Source organism: Amblyomma mixtum, chromosome 10 (genome assembly GCF_055824585.1).
Source record: "Amblyomma mixtum isolate Tamu chromosome 10, ASM5582458v1, whole genome shotgun sequence".
Taxonomy (NCBI): Eukaryota; Metazoa; Arthropoda; class Arachnida; order Ixodida; family Ixodidae; genus Amblyomma; species Amblyomma mixtum.
The window spans coordinates 7,183,335-7,204,444 of NC_143021.1; the positions used below are offsets into that span (position 1 = coordinate 7,183,335).

General features: G+C 46.4%; 1 protein-coding gene across 2 annotated transcripts in view; it reads right to left on the minus strand.

Moving 5' to 3' along the window:
• Positions 1-17,606: 17,606 nt before the first annotated feature.
• Positions 17,607-21,110, minus strand: part of AGO1 (protein argonaute-1) — a 46,855-nt gene continuing 43,351 nt past the window's right edge. For both annotated transcript variants that reach the window (XM_089563994.1, XM_089563995.1), the window contains one exon: positions 17,607-18,151. In XM_089563994.1, coding sequence (XP_089420120.1) covers positions 18,043-18,151 — 109 coding nt within the window. In that variant the 3' untranslated portion in view covers positions 17,607-18,042. The remainder of the gene's footprint in view (positions 18,152-21,110) is intronic.

The following is a 21,110-nucleotide window of genomic DNA, read 5'->3' on the forward strand; positions in this document are numbered from 1 at the left end:
AAACCGGCCCAGGGGGGAGTAAAGACAACTTAGTCCTCAAAGTGCCCCGCTAGTCCCGAAATCTTCCTGCCACAAATGCGCGCTGCGCGCAAACTCAACTGACTAACTGCCGAGAAAAAGACTAGCGGGGGGCGAATCGCAGCATAACAGCACGCGAAAATCCACGACTGCAATAGTACTCGATTTTTGAAGCGCAGGGCGTGGTCTAAGGCCAGTGAGAGCACTTCCGCAGCCTGTGACGAAGCGGATACCCTTTTGCGTGAGAAAAAGGCTTCGTGCAACCTAAACGGCCGGCAGCTGTGCAAGTGCATAAACAAATACTACGAGCTTCAATACGTGCCGAATGTGAGTTGTAAAGGTTAGGGTTGAGCAAGTACACGTAGTTTCATATCGTTGCCATTTGTTTACGAGCTTATGGGATGCTGTGTAAGTATCGGCGACACTTAGCGAATCGGTGAGTGGAAAGCAGCCAATTCCCTCTCACCGCTGTCCGCCAGTAACAAAAAACGAAGTGAACCATCACCTTATATATTTGTTTTCAACAGGCTGTAATGTGCTGCTGCCGATTGCAAGAAATAAGACCACCTTCCCTATCGAAAAATCTCATATATATGTGCCATATGTTTCTGGTTCATACGAGATTATGGAATATGTGTCATATGTGTGATATATGTCATATGTGTGATATGTGTCATATGTGTGATATATGTCATATGTGTCTGGTTTACAATTATTGAGAAAGGAAAGGGAAGGGCTGGGGTGGAATTATAAGGCAATTAACAATAAAATAGCTTCCATTGAAGTTAGTGAACTAAAGAAAGCAAAGAAAAAATTTGGACGCGAAAAAAAAAACTACGGGTGGGACCGGATTCGTACCACTGACCTAGAGATCTACGGCTTACTACACTAACCACTACACCACGGCTGACTTTTTTCTTTCTTTATTGCATGGAAGAACTTCCGCAGAAAGGAGGACAACTTCAATCAGACTGGTTCGCGTCTCAAGTTATCGGGCTGCTTAATAGGAGCCCGCCATAGCCCTAACTCAACACTGCATCCCCATCAAAACATCAAAATTCAGGGAGGCACACACATGCATCTAGGCACGGTAGCCAGCTTGGAGGTTCTTCGCGTGCAGCATAAACACTCCACACCAAAGCACACTGTTCACAAAACACAGATTTGGACGATCTTGGTGGCTCGGCATGTCTGTCCATCATACGGCTTTTCCAAAGGCTGAATAGTCCCATCAACACAAACAGATCATAAGGCACAACAGAGTTTTTGCCAACAGGCAGAAGTCTAATAGTGTATGGTGTAATTTCAATGTCCTTCTTAAGAGTTCGTTGTAGTATGTCCCAAAAGAACATGGCATCACGGCACAGGATGAAGCAATGATCAATTGCCTCAGGCACGTTACACAGACGGCAATTCACATTCCAGGGTACAAACATCCCCTGTCATTAAGAAATGTCTTGACAGGCAGCGTCGCTGAGTGTAGTTTGAAAAAGAACGTTTTAGCGGCTGCCTGAACGCACATCCGCGTAACACGCTTTAGAACACTGATGACCAAAGACCCCAGATAAGGCTGCCGATACAATGGTTTAGGGAAAAAAGACTCAGTGAGAGCCTGAGTCATCTGTTTTCTCGAGAGGCTATACAGGTAATCTAAAGAGAAGCGTACAGTGAGGAAACTGAAAGTGTCAGCAACCTCCTTAAGGAATCCCCATAAAGTCCCCTCACGAGCCTGCACAGTCGGTACGAATAAGTAAGGCAAATGAAAACTAAGCCGCCTAATGAGCACAGCTACCAGAAACGGGTGGTTTGCCGATTTGAATCTGGCTCAATGTGAAGTTAAAGTTTTAGCCTACGCTGATGATGTCGCCCTCTTTTGTTCTGACAAAAAGAGTGTACTTGAGGTTCTAAACTTGACTATAAACAGTTCTGCGATGTATCAGGCGCGGCTCTTAATTTAGAGAAATCCAAAGGCTTTTGGTTGGCTAATTGGGTAACTAGGCCAAGCCAGTTCGGTGGCATATGCTGGGACTGTAGCCCTCTTGAGTACCTAGGCGTTCCGCTGCACCAAGTTCGCAACAGTGCAGCCTACTGGGATTCACAAATTGTAACTCTACGGCGGCAAACGCAGGCTTGGATGGGTAGGGAACTCTCAGTGTTTGCGAGGGCACAGTTCTGTAACATATTTTTGTTTGCAAAGCTCGCGTATGTTAAGTCCTGCATTGTGCGAGGAGGAAGGTGCAAGCCATACACAGAATATTTGCAACATTCGTGTGGCGCTCTCAATGGGAGCCCATGAGGCGTGACAACTTGTTCCTTCCCTTAGAGGGTGGTGGAGTAGGCCTTGTTCACCTGTTCGTGCATCAACTTGTTTCCCGTTTTTTCTTTTTCAAATCGGCAATACACCACGGCTGACATGGGAAACTATTTCGTTATATTTGGATGACAAGACTTACGCTATGCTTCCCACTACTTTAGAATTCGACGGTTAGGTGCGAGGTCAAATGTTTATTTGTAAGGTTTAAGGAGCTGAACTACAGCCGATTGCACTTCCACTGATATTGTGAATCTTGATGTGCTCTGTGATAAGCACTGAAAGATCTGATATTTGTATGTATCTTAATTTTCACAGCGCCTGCACCATTCATCGTAGTGCTCTCATTGCACACCTATTGTTAACTATAGTCGGAGTTCTTGCATGATAATACCAGGCGTTATTCGCTCAACAGCTCAACTAAGCCCAGAAGGCAATATTTGCCTTCTAGCTGAGCGTTTGTCCAAGCACATTAGGAACGCCTAACGTCATACTGTTTGGATAGGCGCTGTTTACAACAAGAGGGCACAAGCAGAGAATCAGGGAGAAAAATATTTGAAACAGGCCAGGAGTTTTTTTTATGCGTTGGTTGGGCACTTGTTAATCGCTTGTCCATCCCTTCTTTTCCGCGTGTTTCAAACAGCAAGGCCCACTTTATAAGAGGCACTCATCAGCGGGTATATGTTTCGCACCAGATTGATGTAAGCTGATACGACGCATATCGGAGCTCTTGTGTACGCACGAGTGTCGCGTGTCAGTTGAGGTATGCCAGATATGTAATAAGTGCATACAAGTCACATTTCCGTAGCGCGTGAACTACTATACATGCAGCACATGTGTTCATCTGTGACATTTGTGACGCGTATGAGCTCGTACGTGACACATATGAACTCGTATGAAGCATATGTGCTGATACGAGGCGCATTTGTCGACACATATGGCTCATATGATGCCCATATGAGTCCATACGAGGCACATATGTGGCACATATGAACTCGTGTGAAGCCTATATGTGTTCATATGAGGCACATATACTGACACATATAACTCATATGGGCTGCATACGAGTTCATATGAGGCACATATACTGACACATATAACTCATATGGGCTGCATACGAGTTCATACGAGACACATATCTGACACATATAGCTCGTATGTAACACATCTGGAATGATACGGGACACATATGAATTCATATGAGATTTTTCGATAGGGCTATACGCAAAAAAAAAGATGAAAAGAAAACAACTGTTGTGGCTGTGAAGTACCGGCCATAATGTATGCACAGTTCAGCGCTTCTTTTTTGGCCAAAACACGATTTAGACCGTTGTGCGTGCGTATTAAAGCTTACCGCAGGTTGTTGCAAAAGCATATAACACCAAAATTTCCATACTGTGCTTTAAACAGCGATACGTTTGATAACAATTTGAACCGTACAGACAGACAATGTGTGTGTTTTGTATATAAGGCTTTTTTTTTTCTTCCTTCGACAGTCTTCTGTGGTGGTTTAGCCATATCCGCGCTCAGCTCATAATCCAAAGGTTGTCGGTTCGAATCCTAGTGTTTTCTTGTATGTTTATATCTGTTTTCGTTATCGTTGTTATTTGTGTCAGGTTCTGTCGGAAACTATCCCGCTCTAAATTACGCTGGAAATCACGCGTCGTTTGCATTTTTTCCTTAAACGTCTGCTCCCGGGGACTAACTGCTGCATCCTTTCCAAGGGCACCAACAGTTACACCCTTTGCAGTTAGTCCCGAAAAGGACGAATGCCAGTGGAAGGCCAGTTGGTCCCCAAAAAGACCAACCTCTCGCCTTCTGTTAGCCCCTTTTGCCTTCATCATCATCATCATCATCAGCCTGACTACACCCACTGCAGGGCAAAGGCCTCTCCCATGTCTCTCTGATTAACCCTGTCCTTTGTCAGCCGCGGCCAATATATTCCCGCAAATTTCTTAATCTCATCAGCCCACCTAACTTTCTGCCGTCCCCTGCTACACTTGCCCTCTCTTGGAATCCACTCCGTTCCCCTTTAAGGACCAGCGGTTATCTTGCCTTCGCATTACTTGCCCTGCTCAAGCCCACTTCTTCCTCTTGATTTCAACTAGGATGTCATTAACCCGCGTTTGTTCCCTCACCCACTCCGCCCTCTTCCGATCTCTTAACGTTACACCTATCATTTTCCTTTCCATAGCTCGCTGCGTTGTCCTTAACTTAAGCTGAACCCTCTTTGCTAGCCTCCACGTTTCTGCCCCATAGGTGAGTACCGGTAAGATACACCTGTTGTATACTTTTCTCTTGAGGGATATTGGTAAACTGCCATTCATGATCTGAGATAACCTGCCATATGCGCTCCGCCAAATTCTTATTCTTCTAGTTATTTCCCTCTCATTATCTGGATCAGCTGTCACTACCTGACCTAAATAGACATATTCTCTTACTACTTCCAGTACCTGGCTACCAACTGCGAACTGCTGTTCCCTTGCTAGGCTGTTGAACATTACTTTGGTTTTCTGCATGTTAATTTTTAGCCCCACCGTTCTGCTCTGCCTGTCTAATTCATTGATCATGCTTTGCAGTTTATGTTCTGAGTGACATAGCAAGGCAATGCCATCAGCGAATCACAAATTACTTAGGTATTCTCCACTAATTCTTATCCCCAACTCTTCCCATTTCAGGCCCCGGAATACCTCCTCTAAACAAGCAGTGAATAGCATAGGCGAGATCGTGTCTCCCTGCCTGACACCTTTCCTTATTGGAATTTTATTGCTGACTTTATGCAGAACTATGGTAGCTGTGCAATCGTTATAAATCTCTTCCAACATTTTCACATAACACTCTTCTACATCCTGATTCCGCAATGCCTGCATGACTGCTGAGGTTTCTACTGAGTCGAATGCTTTCTCGTAATCAATGAACGCTATATATAAGGGCTGGTTATATTCTGCGCATTTCTCTATCACCTGATTGATTGCGTGAATATGGTCCATTGTCGACTATCCTTTACGAAAGCCTGCCTGGTCATTTGGTTGATTGATGTCTAAGGTTGTCCTGACCCTATTGGCGATTACCTTAGTAAATACCTTGTGGGCAACAGACAGTAACATGATCGGTCTGTAATTCTTCAAGTCCTTGGCGTCTCCTTTCTTATGAATTAAGATAATGTTAGCATTTTTCCAAGCTCTAAGTACGCTCGAGCTCACAAGGCATTGCGTATACAGGGTGGCTTGTTTTTCGAGCACAATCTCTCCTGCGTCCTTCAACAAATCTGCTGTTACTTGATCGTCATCAGCTGCTTTCCCCTTCTGTGTTGCTCCCAAGGCTTTCTTTATTTCCTCCTTCGTTACTGGCGGGATGTCCCATTGCTGTGTTCCACTGCCTCTCTCGGTAACATTCTGATTGCAATCGCTACTGTATAGATTTGTGTAAAATTCTTCGGCTACTTTAACTATCTTATCCATATTGCTAATGACATTGCCCTATAGATAAATCTATAGATAAATCAAGGTATCAGTATTCGGCTACACGCAAATGATATCCGGCAGATATCTAAGAAGTGTGCTAATAAATGAAAGTATGAACTCAAAGTGTGTCATTCTTATTAGGGTATTATTCCAGAGGAAAAGTTGTAGGCAGTCTTTAGGTCATGTGGTAGTTTATTCCTGCTTTTTACGCCTGTAAACTCTAGGAGACGGTCACCATGTGCATTTCTTTTCACTGGCAAGTTAAAATTGCCGTACGTGCGGCTCCGTGTTGGAAGTGGCGGGATGTTAAATATTGATATATCAAACGGGAGGTTGTTTGTTACTATTTTATGGACACATTCAGCAGTTCTTTTCACACGAAGTAAATCAAGTGGTAATACGCTTAGTTTAGTAAATAGTGCCTTGATGCGTACAGTGTAGCTAGAAAGTGAAATTATTCTAAGTGCTCGCTTTTGCAACTTATTAATTGGCTCTAGGTAAGTACTATACGTCCAGCCCCACGACTCGATGCAATATGAAAGGTGAGTATGTACTAATGTGAAGTATAGGACGCCCAGGAAACTGGTATCAAAGTATTCGCGCGGCTGAAGCAGAGCATAACAACCGGATGCCATCTTAAAACAAGTCACGTCAATATTATGTTGCGAGTGTAAATGTTTATCCAGTGTGACTCCAAGGTAAGTAAAACTATTTGTTGGCTCAAGCTGGCTCTGGTTAATAGTTACTGTAATATCAGTTGAAAGAATTGGTTTTTTCTTTGAGTGGAACAACATGTATTTATTTTTCTCAGCATTGATTGTTAATTTGTTTGTGAGAAACTAGTGAGAGATTTTTCCCAGTTCTGTATTTGCTATGCTTTCGAGTTCGACCTTATGGTGAGCAGTAACTTCAATGGTAGTGTCATCAGCATACATGATTACTTTGGATGAAGTTAATACCTTGGGCAGATCGTTTACGTACAGTAAAAAGAGCAGCGGGCCAAGAGTAGACCCCTGTGGTACCCCTGTGTGCAGGCGCTGAAGGGATGACGATAAAGATTTAATTGAAACAATTTGTTGGCGGTTTCTGAGGTGGCTGGAGAAAAAGTCAAGCACCTTATCGCAAAGTCCATATATTTTAGTTTATTTAGCATAATGTAAGGATTAACTGTGTCGAAGGCTTTTTTAATGTCCAGAAAGATAACTGCTGCGATTCTGTTATTGTGTAGAGCATTATTAATTGCCTGGGTAAGAGTGATGACTGCTGAGCTGGTAGAGTACTTTGGGCGAAATCCGTGCTGCTCTGGGCATATAATGTTTTATTTCTCAAGAAAATGGTGAATACGTATATAAAGAATTTTTTAGAGCATGGTATTAATGACACTAAGTACAGAGATAGGTCTGTAACTGGAAGGGTCAGAGGAGTCGCCGTTCTTGAATACAGCAGTAACACGTCCTATCTTTAGGGATGATGGATATGTGCTGTTGAGTATCGAATGGTTGAATAGATGGCATAATATGGGTCCTAGAACATCGATATTTTCTTTAATTAGCTTCACAGTAATGCCATCAAAGCCTGTGGCCTTGTTTGTTACTGAACCCATAACAACAGATAACACTTAAGTCAATTCAACTTCGTGCAGTACGAAAGAATTTAAAAGTGGTCGTGGAAGATCACTGCTAGTACTTACATCAGGAAGTTTCGATGCTAGATCAGGGCCAACTTTGGTAAAAAATTTATCAAAGGCTTCAACTGCTTAGTAACATTGGAGGGTAGTTTGGAACGTTTTTTAACGTTATGTGTCACCTCATTTACTATTTGCGACATTTCCTCAAAATTCCCAGTGGGTAAATCTTTAATTCGGCGGGCAAACTATTCGTCTCATTAACGACATTGATTTATTACGAGCGCATTCAGAACTGGTACAAGCAGTACTCGTTACTTCTATGATGTAGCCATTTGTGATACCTATAGTCCTTCTTCTTTAATACGTTCAAAATTTCTTGCGTCATCCACGGACAAATTGGCTTATAACGCCCGCAAGGCTGTTGTACTTCGGCTACTGTTTTTATTAGTTCCACAATAGTAGTAATTAGGTTACAGAACTCTATATTAACATCTTCATGATAGGTTAGGCAAGTATTGAGTAATAACAACTTCGAACCATGGTTGGTTTTGTGCGACCTCTTCCTAGTAGGAAGCCTCCGTACTTACAAGCGCAAAGAAGCTGCATCCGACGAGTACGGGGGAAGTCACACGAAACGGCAGCAACGAAGCGCCAAGCTAAGTGCTTACTTCCGTTTGGGAGTACGGAGTACTAACCCTCACCTAATAAAGAAAGAGCAGTAATAAAGATTAATGAATGAATTAACGAGCAAGTGTCATCTGACCAACAGGGGCAAGGGACGCGATGAACCACGGCAGCAGGATGATAAACAGCAATCAACACAGTGCCACGAAATGGCACTTCAATCGCGCATCAATCGCGCTGACAGGCCGTGTGCGTGCGCGTGTGTGTGTACACAAACATACATACATACATACATACATACATACATATGTACTTGCAGCAGGTCTTATCGTTCAATGGGCCAGGAAGACTTGTAGAAGAAGGGGTCACGACTTTCTGATTATCTTCATTTAATACGAACAGTTTCGAACGGAGGACCGTCCTTCATCAGGGTTACAAACGAATGAACACAATTTCTCATTTTCTACTCACCGTTCGCAAAGGAAGAGGTGAAACCACTCTCTCTCCCGTTAGAGGAAAGGGACGCAAAGTCAGTATAAAACGCGAGTGCTCCAGTCCATTTAGGGGGAAGAAATTGATGGTTGCGAAGGCAAGGGAATAGGAAAAGAAACATTTACACATAAAAATATAAAAATAAACGAAGAAAAAGTAGCATTGACAAATAAAAATAGGAAGGCAATGGCGGAGACTTGGGCAACAGAGCTATAGAAATAGATAGGGAGGGAACTAGCTGCTTCTCAGAAGGCGCCAGCAAGAATGTCGTCGAGAGAAGCTCCCTTCGGTGTGGGTGGTGAACCCAGGAGAGAGCATAAAATAGAGAATATCCTAACAAGGAAAGTACAAAGCAAAACCACAAATAAAACAGAAAAACGAAACACCAAAAAGAAAAAAGAAAAACAAACTCACGCATGCATGTGTACAGTACCTCACACATGCATGCGTGCGCTTGTTTCTTTAACCCTGTAAAATAAAGTCAAAGGATACAACTGGCACAGACTGTCGTGCCAATAAACTGTTTGAATTACAGATTTCTGCAGGGGCGTATGGTTATAGGTAGACTAAGCTGTTTATACACTATCAACTCCATAATTAATGCTGGTATCTTAGCACAACCGGCAAGAGCCACTAGCCCGTAACGGAGTCTGATTTATGGTGTATATAAGATTGAGAAATATCTGCCTGTGCACACGCAGTGCGACTCTAAGTTGTGCTTTTTCTGCATTCTGAACCTTTGTGTGCGCACAGTAAGGTTGTTGATGCCATGATCTCGCATAATTTTTAATGCGCGATAAGCCTAAACCTAAGTGCGATTTACAGCTGCAGCGCGCTACGATAGCTCTGTCTGGTTTCGGGAATTAGTCAAAGTGTCTATGAAGCTTTTCCATTTTTCGAATACGCATAAATTTGACAAGCCACGCCAGCACACCGCTCGACGAATTTAGCAAAATATGCGAGTTTTTCATTTTCTCAGTAAATTTCTAATTACTAACTGTGGGTAGCAACCGTTACTAGCTCAGTTGGTTAGTAGCTGTTACTAACCTTCCTGTTTCTAACTGCAGTTATTAAGAGGGTATGTGACAACCAGTTACTGCCCCAAAGTTAGTAAGTACTACCTTTTTTCTAAAAGTGGATGTTTGCTTGAGGCTGAGTTATAAAGCGCGACTTTAACGTTTCATCCTCGTAAACTTCTCGCCCTTGACTTCGTTGCGAACGAGAGGCTCTTTGAATGGCAGTCTTTGGCCAACGTTAAAATGAATCAAATCTGAATTTCACCACCACCTTGCTTTTCCCTCTCTCGCCACTTTTTGCAAGGCTGGCGAGCTTACCCAGCCACCACAGCGGCGCTGCTGCCTGTCGTCGACAGAACTGCGCAGGAGAGTGCGACAGAGGAGGGCGCGAGCGTGAAAAAAGCCGCCGGAAAGGGCTCGCCAACTTACGATTGTGGGTTCTCTACTGCAGGTAGGGGTGTATTATTTGGCTCAGGTGATAGTGATTGAGCGAGTTACTGTACTCGCCCCGGAGCGTAGAGTCACTGCACAAGTTTTCCGAGCGGCTCCATCACAGCCCCTTTAACACTGCCATTTCTTGAAACGAAGCTGGAAAGGAAGTGAGCTTCCCTCCCCCAACTAATATTTCCTGGTGTTGCTGTGCCAGATTCGACGGTGCTATTCAAGTTCAATTTTATGCCGCTAATAAGCTGTTCACTTTGCATTTAATTTGATTTGGAATTTCTGAGCGTTTCGAGTAAACCTGGGCGAGCCCCATGGCTGTCTCGTGGCGAAGCATGGCTGTCAAAGGTGCGAGAGGTGACGTGCATCAAGAAGACAGGGCGCGGTTTACGTACAACCACCTTTACTGGGCAATAAATAAATGACAAGGGTGTACAGACAGGCCGCCTTGTGCGCATGGAGCGGCCAACTCCTCCTCCGGTGCCACACCACTGCAGCAGCCACAGAAGAGGCGCTCGGCGAAAGAAATATATATATATATATATTAAGGTGACTACGATTCGCGACGGAAGCGCGCTTTGAACGAGGTGTCGGATGGCGCCCCCTTTCTGGCGGGCACAGAGCAGAGACGCCATCATGAGCAACGCCCATCTGGGACAACGAGGTCACCCACAGTCTGCAAGAGCCAAGGGTTCGACAGACTTCCACGCCACTTTGGACAACCACTTTAGATTTACCACCGAATATCTCAAAGGGGCCCTGAAATGATTTCGATGGGCATATTCCAGTGCAACAGAGCTGTAGAGGTAGTCTTTGTGGGTATTGGAGTCAAATTTGAAAACTCTGCGTGCAGCCTATAATTTCGAACTAATTTTTAAAAATCGCTACTCGCAGTACCTCGCAACCAATTAGGGCGACACACCTAAATGCTTGTCCCCTTCCTTGATGACGCCAGTGGGCAGATCGGGCGAGCCTGAAGGCTGGCACTTAGGCCCACTGACGCCATCGGGGTAGGGGGATGCGCGGTGAGGTGTATCGCCCTAATCAGTTGCGAGGTACTGAGAGTGGCGATTTTTTAAAATTATTTCAAAATAAAGGGTCCACGCGGAGCTTTCAAATTTGACTCCAATACGCACAAAGACAACCTCTACAGATTTGTTGCCCAAAGAAATCATTTCAGGGACCCTTTAACAGCATTTTTACCTTTTTAAGAAATGGGACGGTCCAATACTGCTGCTGCAGAGTGAGGTCAGATTTCAGATGAGAATTTTAAAAGCAGTCGCTGCAATTTCGGTCACCATCCAGATACAAGGGCCCCCTAGAAAACCAACAACCTCGTGCACAGATGCGCGCTGGTGGCTCTGCCATACATTTCTGGCATTCACCCTTGGCTCCAACACGCATTTCGCACAATAAACGGAACCACAGAAACAACGCTCGCTTCCACCTTTCCAAGATCCTTCATTCGGATCCAACTCTCTCGGAGTAAATACACACAGCTTCTATAGCAGCACAAGAACAAAGAGGGTTGATAAAATTGACTTTGACTATCACCCAGGGGTATCTCATCAGCACGAACATGGGACAGTTTAATCCGGAGGCAGTAATTTACTGTACTGTGAATTACACAATTGAACAGCATGATGGGGTGAGCGCAGAACCAGAAACCAACAAGGACAATAACAGAGGCAAGCAAAACCAGCCAGAACTGTCAAATGCAAGCACTAACAGCAATCACTCTTCAGAGAAAACTGTGCTTCCAAGCCCCATAAAACCATTCCTTTTCCACAACAGGGGGCTCCAACTCAAACCAACACCACACAATAGTGCTTTTTTGCAAACATGAACAGTGTGCACTAAAAAGATTCTGGCTAAAACTGTCTGGCTTTTCTCGCTGGTGAAACAGTGTGCAGAAGCTTCAGACCAAGCATCACACCCTGGATGACATCGGGAGTCGGATGAAACCAACCGGGCCACATGTGCTGGAGAGTGCCATTTTGAACAGGGTAGACCGTTGAGTGCATTCCATGCAATCTCATCAATACACAATCAAGCCAGCCCTATTACCGTATTTACTCGCGTAATAGGCGCACTCGCATAATAGGCGCACCCCTAGTTAGGGCGCGAAAAATCAGATTTTTTTATTTCCGCGCATAATAGGCGCACCCCGAACTCTGCACTGTGATCAGTACTGTATTTACACGATTGCAAGCCGACGCCTCGCCACCCCCCGCTTCCCAATCTTTATTTTAACAAAGTTTTTGCTGAACTGACTACTAGTCCATACTAGTGCTGCTGCCGTCGCAGCTGCTGCGGACCCACAGCACGTACAGTCGGGGACAAAAGTCTCCGGACCACGTGTTCCTCAAAGGAAGCTTATAGCTCTACTATCAGACAGCGGCTGGAGACCGCACTTGTGGAGATGAAAGAGCAAAAATTTAACTTTTATCTCCACAAGTGTGGTCTCCAGCCGCCGAATTATAGCAGAGCTATCGGCTTCGTTAGAGGAACACGTGGTCCGGAGACTTTTGTCCCTGACTGTACAACGACATCGCGTAGAACAGCCGCACGCAGTTTTCAGGGATGCTCACTTTAAACGTCTGTTTGGAAAGCTTCATCTCCAGCCGGAAACGTTCCCGCCCACGAAAACCTCGTCGCTTGGAGTCGCGTACGAAAATTTAGGGACGCCGCAGTCGCAACTGCCGCACTTCTCGGCCACGTCGTATTTTCCGACCTGCCGCATGCTTGCCGTGTTCGAGAGCAAACTCCCAGCCGTGTAGCTGTTAAGGTGCTTGCCCGTCGAGCTAAAACAGCAACGCTCCGCGGCAAAGCCATAAACCACGATAACTATCGCACTACCGCAAATCCCGGCACTTGACAGCAACAACAACAAGAAAAAAAAACGAGCTGGAGATGCTGATGGCGATAGATAGCGAAAGCTCGCGGCGGAGGAAAACGATGATGATGATGATGAGCTTGGTCTTGGGCGCCCTCCATGGGCGGGGTCTGAAAGCTCCTGTGCACGTGTGTGGCCTCCGCGATCAAGCGCCCGTTGCGCGCAGCCGGAGCCGATCGCGGAGGCCTCGGCGCGTGCATTCCGAAGGCTATTCCCGCGTGTGTCGCGGAAAGTTTCGGTGCAGCCCTTACACGGATCTTTTTTTTTTTAACATTTTCTTCGCGAAAACGGGGTGCGGCCCGTACACGAGTGTGTTTACGCGGTGTGTTCAATTTTGCGAGTCGAAAAATTTCCGGAAATTTTACCCCGCGTAATAGGCGCACCCCGAACTTTGAGCCGGATTTTCTGGCAAAAAAGTGCGCCTATTATGAGAGTAAATACGGTAATAGCTTCCTCCTCAGCAAATTCAGCCATGCCGCAGGAATCCCCCAAGGTGGAGGATATTTCAGGAGAGGCCTATTACTCTCTGTGCAGGCATTCTGTGAGCATGAAATTCAACACACAGTGGCCCCGTAGGCACATCCTGGCAGTGGCACGTACTCTCTGGTATTACACAAGCTTGGCGCCCAACTGCCTGATGGTTCCTCCCGCACATGATCCAAGAGGGCATACAAATGCACCTGTCAATCAACCTAACTGACCCTGATGGGTTGACTAAAGCGCCAACACACAACACAATGAAGGGAGACATAACCTGCTGAGTCACCTTTCAGCATTGACAGTCAGGTCGCTTCCCAGGCAAATCACACACTGCTCCTACCAGCATCCAGATCACGTACCACCACAATCAAGATGGGACACCCCCTAAAATGCAACACTATTGGAATGAACACTTCCATAATGCGGTGTGCGTGCTGCAAGCACTGCTCACCACCACAACAGAGACAATGGGAATCAAACGACTGTACAGCAAGCGTTTCACAATGGGAATGCACTGCCCAATCTTCAGAGGGCTGCCTCCAGAAGTGGGCAACCCAGTCCACGACAGTTTGAAGCTCCTCTGACAGTGGCCTGTGCAGGGCCCTTGAGCAGGCAAGCCCAGAAAACTGCTCACCACCACAACAGAGACAATGGGAATCAAACGACTGTACAGCAAGCGTTTCACAATGGGAATGCACTGCCCAATCTTCAGAGGGCTGCCTCCAGAAGTGGGCAACCCAGTCCACGACAGTTTGAAGCTCCTCTGACAGTGGCCTGTGCAGGGCCCTTGAGCAGGCAAGCCCAGAAACTCCCCCCGGTTAAAGCCAGCCGGAGCAAGTGCATTCGCACGTGCCAAGTTAAGCAATGTGTGCGAGCAGTGCTGTCGCTGTGCTCCCCTTGTCCATCCTGTACTGACCAGATTAGGACACTCGCCACTGTGGTTTTGAAGGGATGCTCCAGAGAATTCCCAAGCAGTGAAAGGACTGCTTCATACGTATAAGAACTTCTAATCTACTTTGGACTAGCAGAAACAAGAAACATCATAAAGGCATCATGTCACGAGCAATTGGTGGCAGTGTTTGATGCTGTCTGTATGGCTTTTGATCATACACGGGCTTTTCAGCTAACATAATGCCAGAGACATAGCGCTTACACCAGCATCTAGTTTTCCTTTCCAGTACCTGCGGCTTGAATTAGAGTTAACACCTGTGCTCATCTATGCCAATGAACAGCTAAGCAACTATCTTAAGCAAAAATGAGTCATCCACTGGACGATGTCCAAGGAAACTCCACCCAGCAACAAGTTTTGATGCACGGGCTGCACCTCTTCCATTGGGCAATGAAGTTACGGGAATGACAACTTGGAACCTCCAGTCCACCGAGGATGTAATGCACATCCACCAGTCTCTGCAAGCCCCTTGTACACTCTAAACACGAATATGCAGACGTGGCAGAAAAAAAGGGAGCATTTTGTCCTCCGCCCTTTAATCAAAGGGTATGTGTGCAGCCAATGCTATGCGAAGAATGAAGCGTCAACACACAGCACGATGAAGGGAGACATAACCTGCCGTCTTTTCACTCTGCGAAGGGAGTGAGCTTACTCCCTCCTAACTCCTTTGTGTTTACAGAGTGGACAGTAGCAGCACTTCCGTTTTCTGCCTCGTGTTTGGAGACAGCCAAGGTGAAAGAACGTCCGAATGCTAGGCACTTTGTGCCAAACAAAACGTCAGTAATGCACCCCCGAGTGCTCATCAACTCTACTGGTGCATGCAGAGACTGGTGAATCACTCCCGAGCAGGAAACCATGGCGGAAAGTGATGCGCTTCTGGGAAAAGATAGGGCGAGCATTCATTTCAATATTTGTCATTTCAGTTCAACTCATAAAGCCCAAGAGGCACAACTTTTACAGTGGGCCACCCCTGTAAATGTGAAATTTCCACTCGCAGCCCTCAGGATCGCTGGAGAGGTGCACAAGAGAGCACAGCGGCTGCACCAACTACTACTGTGTGGCCTGGACAGAAAGGGGAAAAAATAGCCCCCTGGAGGGGGGTGCTGTGATGTTGGGGCAGAAAAAAACAACCCCTGGAGGGGGGTGATGTGATGTTGGGGCAGAAAAAAACAACCCCTGGAGGGGGGTGCTGAAGAGAAAAAGATAAAACTGAATGCACCCTCAACGCGGAGCTGCACCAGCGGCCAAAGTGACTAGCACCTGCCCCAACCCACGAGTGCCCTGCACCACTTGCCACCACTGTTGGCCACACTGTGCGTGTGGCTAATCCAGTGAACCTGCACAGATCAGACAGCAAGGCCACCCATATTTGCCCTGGAGTGACTGCACAAAATATAGGCACTCAACTATAAGGGTGTCTGCAAGAAATCTGGTTATTCAACTAACAGGTCTTGCCTGACATGCTGTACGAAGCCTAGGGCTTCCACACGGTGGGTTTTGCCGGCGCAGTGAATCAAGTCTGGACATTCAACTGCCAAGTCTGCCTAGTGTACTGCTCAAAACCTGCAAACTAAATTGGTCCACACAAAACCTGTGAACTAAGTTGATGCGTCTGCCTGGTGCACTGTACGAAATTTGTACATTTAAGAGGCTACAGTTGCATACAAGACAACAACGAAGCTACTTTTTCCCGTCACAGGGCTCCCTTCCAGCCAATTCTCGTGACCATTGTCACGAGAGTGCCGACACCATCGGCTGGAAGGGGGTCCTCTGACAGGGAAAAGCCACTTCGTTGTTGAGTTGCACCCGACTATAGTTTGCCTGGTGCACTCCTCGAAATCTGGACGCGCAAATGACAGGTTCGCCTGATGCACTGCAGCAAATCCTGATGTCGACGGTTGTTACTTTCTGAACAACAGCCCAACAGTCTGCAACTGACTGGCCAAGGCTGCCTGCTGAACGGGCAGGCCGCAGTACCTACTTGTCGTTCAAGGGTTCAGTACTACTGGCGCTGCCCGTTCCAAAGCGGGCTGTCCCCTGACCAGTCACTGGAAGCAGACACTGCTCCCTTCTTCTTGGCACCCGCTTTCCGAAATGCCCCAACTACAAAGAACTCTGTGGGACGCCTTGAGGCACTCCTTTCCCACAAGTTCGGCATTTTGGAATATGCCTGCCGTTATGAGCACCTGTGGGCAACCGTGCAAGACATCACAGTGCAGCAGATTCTAAGCCCATCTGCAATAAAAGGGGAATTACTCATGCTCCAGGCAACTAACTAAGATGGCCTTCCTTCAGCCACGAATACCTGGCAAACTTCCCGCAACTGCTCCCCCCATTACAACTGAGTGCCCAGAGTATGCATTCCCGTATCTTAACAAGCGCTGCTGAACAGCTACGGTCCATATCAGTTAATAAAGCTGGAGCAATACACTCATGACAGTTGCCAGTGACAGCAACGTAATCATATGTTGTGCACTCGCCGAAAATAGCTACGATGCCACATCACCACCAAGAATAACTGCGCCGCACCGATATAATTCAGCCAACTAAACCCCTATGCCTACTTCCTCCCCCCCTCGATTGCTTCTTCAGGCTCCCAATGCGCACGGCTACAGTACTAGATGGCCTGGAGTAGTTCAAGCTGTTTCTGATTGCCCAGAAAGCCTCGGCAGTTTAACGCACTGCATTGTCCCATCAGATGGGCTCAAACAATGCCACCCTGCCACATACTCCATAAGGGTGCACAACTCCTTCCTCTTAATCTGAAAGCAAGGCTAGAGGGGCTCTCCATCAAGATGCGTCGGCACAAAGCAGGCAATACTGACCGACAATGAGCACAGCAAGCTGCCATATTTTGTTCACTGCCCAATTTAAAACTTTTGTTCCTGGCCTCCTTTTATGCAAAACAGTTACGTAGTCAGTTATAACAATGACATTCCCCCACACTGTTGTTGGTAACACTCTTCACATCCAGAGACTGCAGGCAAGTGTGGACAGCTGTGCGTGACTGTCAACCAAGGCAGGGTGGTGGCAAGTGGCGGCCATTGGCAACCCCTTTGGGGCAGGGAGGGCGGGAGGCGCGGGGCCCCTGCACCTCTGGGAACACATCTCAAGGTGGACCGTGTGACCGTCACACACCACACCTCACGGGTGAGACACAAAAGCTGCATGCGTACACGCGCACAAAGAAAATGGCAGGCTGGGAGCTACCACATACTCAGCTATTTGGTGTATTTCCTGGCATCGAAAGAGAGAAAGAGAGGCACTGCGGCCAAAGGGCTCCACAGGTCCCTGGTGACGATGGATTTATGCAAGCAATGCACACACAATTAAATATGAGGCTCTGCAAAGAAATGGCGAGGAGCAAGACCAGCTGCATCCCCCCCCCCTTCCACCAGTAGTGGGCCACTCCGTTGAGCCACCCGGGACACAGTGGGGTGGATGATGGAATGGCAGAAGAAGACCTCCTCCGGGGGTGAAGACAAGATAGAGTCCCGGGCAGCACAGGAGCAGTGGCCGGTAGGCTGCATTTGCGGGTCTTGGGCCATGGAGCCCCGTCAAGAGTACCCTGGGGGCAATCCCTTGCACGGCGGAGTGCAGTCCCTCTTCCCCCTCTGAGTCCCCTCGGGGCATGCTGGGTCGCAGTGGGCATCGCGCCAGCAGCCGGCCAGAGAAGGGAGCGGCCGGGGCAAGTCGGCCGCCCGGGAGGGGAAGCGAGACCGCCTTAGGCGAAGTACATGACCTTGAGGGTCTCGGGGTGGATGGTGACCGCACGGGCGAGCGCCACCACTGTCCGGTCATCCCCGTTGCTCGACTGGTGACTCCCTTCGCCACTGTAACACACAAGACGGCCCCGTAAGTAAGCAACAGCAGCACGATATCTCCTTTCAGAGTGCAGCTCTCAAGGACCATTCCTGAATTATAGCGGCATGCCTGGCCGTCATCATAGCCAAGCACAACAATGGTTGAAATCAGCCAGGACAGCAGCTTGGGTATGTTGGTAACTCATTTGTGACGGAACAGCACAAAGAAGGTATAAGGTATAATAATCAGTGTTTCTTCGAAATAAAAATCAGTTGTAAGGCAACGCTTATTTATTTATTTATTTATTTACAGGTACCTTACAGGCCTCCAGGGAGGCATTGAGTAAGGGGGGAGCAATATATATGTGCAACAGTAGCTAGAAGAAACCAAAAATGCGTAGAAACAAACACTGTTACATTCTAAAAGCTGATTACAAATTATCACGACAGTACAAAATACATGCAGAAAAACATTAAATAAAAAATAGAATATAAATACGACATAATAGTAACGGGAAAAAAAAGAACATGAGCAAATACACAGGAAGGCGAATGGGCTGATAAACAGGGTGTGACAAAAAACAAAAAAAAAAACAGGCATGACTCGGGCAAAGAAAACGTGCTAGGTGTTATCTATATAATGTTTGACCAGATGATTATGAAACGTGCCGTGGTTGCGCTGCGATGCAATGCAGTTTGGAAGATCGTTCCATAGACATATAGCACGTGGGAGCGGAGAAAAGTTAAAGGCGTGAGTACTGCCATAAATGCGCGTATAGTTGAGGTTATTGTGCGATCTGGTTGATGAATAAGAGGGTCGTTGCAGGTGCGATAAAGGTGACTGAGTGGCATGGATTAATTTGTGAAACAGAGATAAAAGGGCTATGTCTCGACGAGTTCTTAATGGAAGGAGAGAAAGTTCCAGCTTCATTTGGGTAACGCTTGATTGAAAACTATAATTTCGTGAAATAAATCGACTAGCCCTATTTTGGATTGCTTCTAGCATGTCAATTAAGTACTTTTGGTGAGGAGACCAGATGGAAGACGCATACTCGAGCTGAGATCTAACAAAAGTTATATAGGCTTGTTTACGCACATTAACAGTAGTGTTTTGTAAGTTGCGGCGCAGGAAACCTAATGATCGTGAAGCATTGGCAGCAATGGTGGTTATGTGAGCAGTCCAAGAAAGGTTCAGTGAGAAGTGAACGCCTAAGTCTCTTGTCGCTTGTCTCTTGTCCCGGTGTTTTGCGCTGTTCCGTCATAAACAGGCTGAAAGCTGTGGAACGCCCCAATTGCAAGCAAGACCAGCAGGAGTTGGACGTCCCATACATACAGTCTTTGTCAAAAGTAACCAGGCTGCACGTTTTTTTTTTCTTCTCAGTCCTATATTAAAGCTGTGTCAATCTCTGTATGCTAAGAAGGACCCCTGTTCTCACCTTCAAAGAACTTTTTGGTGAAGGCTCTGTTATAGAAATGAGAAGCAAACCATGCAGCCTGGTTACTTTTGACCATGACTGTACATCTCACAACCCACACATACGTCAGCACTGCATGTTGGTCGGCTGCCCCAATTTCCAATGGCGACCTTTGCACAAAGTTGACACAGCTTCAAGATGTGTGACAGAGCCGCAATGCATTATTATTTTATTTTATGCAATGGCCTTTTGTGTTTCACAAATACAAGACTTTGAAAATGGCTAATGTGGCATTGAACATTTTTTGTGCGCCAGACATATTACATTTGCTTAGAAATTATTCAAAGAAAATTACTATTCACTGCAAATTCGCTTCAAACCAAGAACCAATGATCGCACATGCCTAAATTCAGGTTTTCGAACGGTTATTTCATGACCTCTTATTGTACCGATCATTTTACACCCAGCTTTCCTTCAAAAGCCGGCTTGAATTATAACTAGTGCAAGACCCACAACATCCAGATTAGCGAGCTCCCGGTGCCATAGCCTTACACATGGTTGAAAAACAGCGCACAAAAGACTAGACACAAGAGTAAAGGCAACGACAGGACAAGCGCTGAACTCACAACTAAGGCTTTATTGCGAAAACCTGGGTATATAAGGAAGGCATAATCATGAAAACAAAATTGAACAAACAAAACTATGACAATGATAAAACTAGTGTCCGCCCGAAGCCCACAATCTGCCAAGAAACGTGATCTCGTTATCACTTAAAGCAACCGAAGGTTTGCTAACGCAGCCCCGTTGCTCCGTTGCGATGAAGTATGCTTCTGCTACTTCCCGCGTGGTTTGATCTCTGTGAGAATACAACACCTTTGCTTGGCTTAACAAAGCAGTGCACTTTTTCTTCTTGCTTTTCATCACTGCGCACCCCTTACAGTGGGTAACAAGATAAGATTGGTCATTGCCTTTATCTAAATTGTTGTTGTGTTCTTGCAAACGCTTATTCAAGCAACGGCCGGTCTGTCCGATGTAGCGGGCTCCGCAGGAAAGGGGAAAGCTGTAGACGACACACGTGCGGCAGTTGACAAACGGATCCGTGTGCGCGACACCGCAACCTTTTTTCTTTTTCTACACTTTCTTCCTTTCTATCGCAGCACACACTTGTTTAAGCTTGACAGGAGCAGACAGCAATACATGGACGTTGAACCTTCTTCCTACATTTTTCAGTCCGTGGGAGACCTGGTGCAAATATGGCACAACTGAGGTGCTTTTCTTTTCTTTTTCCGGACTGTTGTGTGGTGCATTCAGGGCCATCTGTCGCTTGAAGCACTTAAGTAATCTTGAGCAAGCCTCGTTCACCATTGCATCTTGGTAGCCGGCATTCCTTATCCTCATGAGTTGCGATTGGAAACTGTCAGCAACACCGTGGTGGCAGGATTTTATCAATGCACACCTCAGGCAAGAACTTACAATGCAGTTCTTCACCAATTTCGAGTGCCCCGATTGAGAACTCAGCAACGGCTTTACAGACCTTGGGTTGTATTTCCAGCAGACATGCTCACGGGCGAACC